At 40.1% G+C, this 6,318-nt stretch overlaps 1 protein-coding gene across 8 annotated transcripts in view; it reads left to right on the forward strand.

Moving 5' to 3' along the window:
- The window catches only part of LOC101939562 (carbonic anhydrase 13), a 30,876-nt gene extending 24,769 nt beyond the window's left edge, over window positions 1–6,107 (forward strand). For 7 of the 8 annotated variants that reach the window (XM_005299391.4, XM_065585844.1, XM_065585845.1 and 4 more), the window contains 3 exons: window positions 242–304; window positions 1,449–1,604; window positions 5,993–6,107. In XM_005299391.4, the coding sequence (XP_005299448.1) occupies window positions 242–304; window positions 1,449–1,604; window positions 5,993–6,106 (333 nt within the window). In that variant the 3' untranslated portion in view covers window position 6,107. The remainder of the gene's footprint in view (window positions 1–241; window positions 305–1,448; window positions 1,605–5,992) is intronic. The other variant, XM_065585846.1, reaches the window with a different exon arrangement.
- The last annotated feature ends 211 nt before the right edge of the window (window positions 6,108–6,318 follow it).

Consider the following 6,318-nt stretch of genomic DNA (forward strand, 5'->3'; position numbering starts at 1 on the left):
AATAGTCTCATCAAAGTGAATGACATCCCTCTTTCTGAATAATCAGCATTTGTTCCAGGTTGTTTTAATTAATAATGGCCTGATACTGCATCCATTGATGTTTATCAGAGTTTTACCATTAACTTCACTTGGTGAAGGATCAGGGCCTATGTGAAAAACTTTAAAATTAAACATTAATAAGTGGAAAGTGAATGCATATTCTTCCCTCGAGAGTATGATCTTGGACTATTTGCCTTTACAGATTGGTGAATGTAACTCTCAGCTGAAGAAAATTACTGACCGTTTAGATGCCATTAGAGCCAAGGTAAAGTAATTCTCCTAAAATTCTCCAGTACTTCTGCTGCTGTTCTTTTTCTTCCATGCTTCACATTCACATTCCTTAGGTATTTACAGCTGGTAAACAAGGATTAGCTCTGATGTGGGGCAGTTTAGGGGCACTTTTGCTGGATAAAGTCAGACGCAAACCAGCACATTGTAATTATTTTGTTGTACAATGCGGCGGGACAGGGGAAGATCATTAATTAGCTGTAATAATTTAATCCCTGACAAATAACTTTATCATCAAGATCACTGACATTGGATAATTGCACATTTTATTTTAGTGGAGTTTTTCCCCCCCCAAGAATATGGGGAATCGAGACATATTTTCTCACTTGTTTTATGGGGGGAGAAGAGGATCGTGTCCCCTTCAATCAGAACATGGAGTGGCCTTGCATGCATTAATTGGCCCTCCATATGTGAGGGGGGCAGTTATCTCTGTGACACCAAACCCTGCAGAGGCCTCTCTCTTGGTCCAAAAATCCACATGGGGTGGGAGGGCATGGATCAGTGGGCCAGGGAGGCGTGAGTGGGCTGGTGTCAGGCTGGAGAAGACACAGCTTGCCATCCCACCAGCACTCCAGACATTCCAAGCAAAGGAGAATACATCCAGATGTTGTATTATTTTTATGTCAGAGCCCCCATCACTGGGCTATTTGTAGTCAACAGGAGTGCCTGGTAGCATGGCTTCAGTGGAACCCTACTGTCACCAGAAGGAACACTAGGGGTAGATCTGCTATAGAGGCACAGGACCTTCACATGGGTGGCTCTGGCCCACTCCCCTCCCTAGGTTTCAGAGCCTAAGCTGCAACATCTACACAGCTATTTTTAGCACGGTAGTGCAAGCCAAGTCTGTGGACCGAGGTTGGGAGGCTCACTGCCATGAGCTGTGTAGATGTACCTCTGTGATCCTCCAGAGCCATGCAAACCTTGCCCCCACCAATGGAACAATCTCTTACAGTTTTTTCTCTCCATAATTCTCCTTTGGTATGATTAGTGCGGGAGATCCTGCTTGACACTTTTAAATAAACAAAATGTTCTGACACTATAAAGAAATTAACTAGACTGCATAATAAGTGGTTGCTAAATGTGGTGGTTCTGGGTTAGAATGTGCATGCTTCTTTTTCCAGGGTAAACAAGCACTGTTCACAAACTTTGACCCTTCCTGTTTGCTTCCTCACTCTCTGGACTACTGGACTTATCTTGGCTCTCTTACTGTTCCACCTCTTCTTGAAAGTGTCATCTGGATAATTCTCAGAGAGCCTATAAGTGTTTCCTCTGAGCAGGTACACTTTGATTCCCCCCAACCCTTCAAATATAATGTTTTTAAAACTGAATTGTGGTTTATAATGATACTCCCAAGACTATTTTATTTATAGTTTTAGATATTTAATTAATTATGAAATTTCTTATCCTACCAAATTTTGTGCTTTACATTTTTGTCCTGAGTTTCTAGAGAAATGTGAAATTAACATGAATTTTTGTTGACTTCCGTTGGCCATCAGAATGATCAAGTATTATTAAAATGTTTTGAAATTTTAAAAAAATGGTTTGGGAGCTACAAATTGGGAAAAATGCAAGAAAGAAACTGATAGTTAATTTCATTTGAGGTTCTGGTGATGATAATAACCACTTGAATTTCATTCCATAGATTTTTACCATCTCCAAAATGCTGCTATTCATTTATTTCTTTGCATTTAACTCATTCATTATAGAATTCCAGTTCAGCAAATGGCCGAATAAATACAGAGCATTTCCTAGATACTAAGAATATGAAATTTGGTCAATCTGAATACTATAGTTACTACTACTAACTAGTTCCTAACAATCAGGCTAAATGAATGTAGGAGAGGGATGAGCACACCACTTGGAACTGCCCTTTATATTTCTCATGTTACTTACAGCTGTAAAATTGACCTTCTGGCTGTATATTTGTAGACCAACAGTGACATCCAATGGTTACTGAGGTTAATACTCTTAGGCAGTGGAGATGCTAAAGGGAATATGATTTTCCAGTTTCTACCATTAGAAATTGGTAACCAGTGCTGCTGTTGGTGGGTATCATTACTCCAGTTGGCATATTAAAAACTTGTGACTTATCACACCTCGATATTTACCTGTTCCATGTTATAGATAATTCACTCAGTAAAATTAATTGTTCTGGGCCAAATAATGCCACCCTTCCAACCTTGCCAATGAATAGCCTCGCTGAGCCATCCTGTAGCTCAGACTAATCCCTTAGCAAAACTATAATTAAGAGGAGTATGATTGTCCCACTGAGCGATGCTACTCAGTGTGATTAAGATGGGTAGAATTTGGCGTGGCCCACTAGTTGCTAAGTTTTAAATGGTGTGGTTTGATTGGTATCTCTTTGCTGGTGGATTCTAAAGGTGAAATCCTGGCCCCGCTGAAATCAGAAGCAAAGCTCCCATTGACTTCAGTAGGACAGGATCTCAACCTAGAAGCATTATCTCTCAAGAGAGTTCAAGTACTCAAAAGAAGAGCTGGGAAGTTTAAAGGTCACATGAAGGGTAGATTTCTTTTTATGTGCAATGTTTTCTTTGATTAGCATTTTACTAAGAATGAAAGAACCAGTTCAGAAGAAATAAGAACTGGCCTGAATCTTTGATCAAAATGCAAGCCAGGTGTTTCAGTGGATAGGACACCTGTGAAGGAATCAAGAGATGTTGAGCTCTGGGAACAGCTGGCCTTGAACAAGTCACTTACCCACTCAGTGCTCACCTTCCCCATCTGTAAAATAGGCATAATGCTTACTGGGCTTGGTAAAGCTCTTTAAGATGAAAAGGTGCTATATAAGTATTCAGTATGATGATTATTACTGCTGTCCAAAGTTCAGATCCAGACCTGAACTTCCCAAATCCAAAGTTTTGATTTAGCATAATCTCTAGTTAAAATTCTTTAAAAGTGAAACGTTGCATGGAACAGGGAATGTGTATACCATTTTTAGGGAATGAAATATCAGTATCTGATGCAACACACTTACTCTGTATTATTTCAAATTCGATCTATCCTGTTCAGTATGTGATATTTTATATGTTCTATAATTAAATACAAAAAATTGTTTGTTATTACCTATTATTTGTTTCCAGTTGTGCCCACAACGTGCCATGTGCTGTACAAACATAAAGGAAGTCACAGTTCATGCTTTGACTGGTACTACTTTGCAATTTGATTGTTAACTCTTCATTTTTATATTTTTTTCTTAGAAGCTTAAAATACAATTTCTTCCTTTATTGATTTTATTCTTTTCCACTTGGGAAATGTTTTAAAAATAAAGAAACAAAGGTCAGTTTCAAGCTTCCAGTGAGTTACCAGAAACATCATTATGGAAAAAATGCCTTAATTTTTTGAATACTGTAGTAACTTCAAAGGGAGAGTTGTTTTGTTTTTTACTTTTTTTGTTAATTAATTGCTTTATGAAAATTAATTTATTTGCAGATACATTTTTCTTAATTGAGCGGGCCATGTTATTAGCATAGTGGTGCAGGTTCTTAACTTTGGGTTTTGTCAGTGAAGTGTCCTGCCAATTAAACCGCGATTAAAGAAGTATGAGTCAGTAGTTTCTGTTTTTATTCTGTGAACTGAAACACTGACATATGTGGTAAGGCTGTGAGTTTGGAAATCTGGATGTATTATGCAAATTATACTGTTTTGCATAAGTAGTACATAAGCATCACCACCCCGTTTACATACTCTTCCCTCCCTTGCCACCATCATTTCTGTCTACTCCGGTTCAAGTTTTTCCCTAGCTTTCCATCCCCATCCCCACCCCCACCTCCTGAGCTAGCTTCCCTCTTGAGTTCCTCCACCATCTCTTCCTTCCCCCTCCCAAGTTCCCCATCTGCCCGTAGCCCCACTTTGAGTATCCCCAATGTAACCCTCTGGTTCTCCCCTGTACCAGGAGCTTCCCCTGCTCCCCAGAGTATGGTCTGTGCCTAGTGTGTGGCCTAAAGGTGTGGGTAGAGTGACCCTAACTCTATGTATCTTCTCCCAGTGCTGCTGTTCTAGCCATATTTCTAGGATCACAGACAAGCAGCCTAATTCTAGGAAGCTCTGTGGTGAGGGCTCACCTGCAGCTGGATCTTTATGCTTAGAATCCAGACGGTAACGATAGAGAAGCAGCCTAGTGTGCCTCTCTCTCTTTCCTACTTGGGAACATGGAGCTCAGGAGCCTAAGAGGGGACACTAAGGCCTGGTCCATACTAAAAGGTTAGGTGGACATAGCTATGGCATTCATGGGTTTGGAAATAAAACCTTAGCTATGCCCTCCTACCCCCCAGTGTAGACATATCTGTGTTGACAGAAGACTATTTCCATCAACCTTGCTCCCATCATTCGAGGAGGTGGGGTTCCTACAGCAATGGAAAAATCTCTTCCTTTGGTGTAGGCTGCATCTACGCTAAGGGATTATGCCAACATAGCTCTGAAAACATGGCTATGCTGGTATAGTCTCTGAAGTGTAGAAATACCCTAAGAATGGGACTCTCCTGGCCAGTCCTGAAGCCTTATGGGCTCTGACTGTGGGCTTGATTCTCTACTCTCTTAGGGCTAAATTGTACTTCTGAGGCACAACCCAAAGCAAAAGGCAGTGACTTACTGAAATCAATGGGAGTACTAGAAGTAAGGTTCTACTCAATGTGAGGAAGTGACAAAATCTGGTCATCAGCAATTTTCTACCCTCTGCTGCTTCTCCCAGATAACTGTCTTAATAACCACTTTATTTTGGATGCTCGTTTTCTGAAGGAAGTTTGTTTTCCCACCCGGACAGTGACCCTGCCATAACATACTATATATCCACTATCAGAATCATGACTTTTGTGCTGCCCTACTAATGTTAACTAAATAAAGGAAATCAGTCTGAAGCAAGCTAGTGTATAAAACTAATAACTATTCACAATAGGTCAGATTAGGAAGGTTCAGATCTGGAATCAAATCCAGATCTAAATGCCCTCACAGCTCATAATTATTTGCGCTGGGTGTTCCAGTTTGCCTTATTGTTGAAATAAATCCAAATTGTGAAGTTTGGATAGAGATTTAAACATTTCCTAATTGTAAGCGTGTGTGAGAGAGAGAAAGTTTGGATCAGATATTTTGGTTTGGGCTCATCTCTAGTAATTATTATTTGCTTTGTATTGTGTGCCAGGTAGATGATGTAAAAAATGGTAAAGAGGTGTTTTGTAGCACAGCATCCATCATTCTTCACTGATGGTGATATTTCTGCACCATGAGGGCATACAATCAGATTTTGTTTGCCTGCTCATGTTGGCTCCCAGGCAATCCGTTTGCAAAAAAAAACCAAAAAAAAACCTTAGTGGGAATGATGCTGGCCTTCGGACTGCAAAATAGGGTGCAGAAATCTTAAAAGAGAATTCTTTTTAGGCTTCAGGTTAGGAAAGATCAAGTGTGAATACCATGCTATACCCAGACAATGCCTGAAACAACACTCACAAAATGTAAATGAAAAACAATAGCTAACAGGAATAAGGGCTGAAATGCCCAAATGGCCATTCCATGTGTGCTCTAGACAATACGATCCCCACACTTCTTGGCGAAATAAAGGTGACAAGTATGTTCATGTTTATTACTTAGAATTCTTCATTTAGCCTTAGCATGACAATTCTCTGCTGAACTCTGTACCTCTTTTCATCTGCAGCTAGCCAAATTCCGCAGCCTTCTGTGTACTGCTGAGGGAGAGGCAGCCTGCTGCATGCTGAGAAACTACCGGCCACCGCAGCCTTTAAAGGGACGGGAAGTCAGAAGGAATTAAGGAGTAAAGCAAGAATCAGCCACTGCTGAGACCACTTAGGAGGCTGAATTAGTTTTTAATAATAATATATTTTGTGCCTAATGAATAGGTATTATTTTATTATTCAGTTACAATGCAGTCATTTCAGCAAGACAAAGATGTCCTGACTTGTAGCATTTGGGCCGATTTTAACTGGTGTGAATGGGTTTTGTCTCTATTGGTACGTGTGCATT

The sequence above is a fragment of the Chrysemys picta genome, chromosome 2 (assembly GCF_011386835.1).
Source record: "Chrysemys picta bellii isolate R12L10 chromosome 2, ASM1138683v2, whole genome shotgun sequence".
Classification (NCBI taxonomy): Eukaryota; Metazoa; Chordata; order Testudines; family Emydidae; genus Chrysemys; species Chrysemys picta.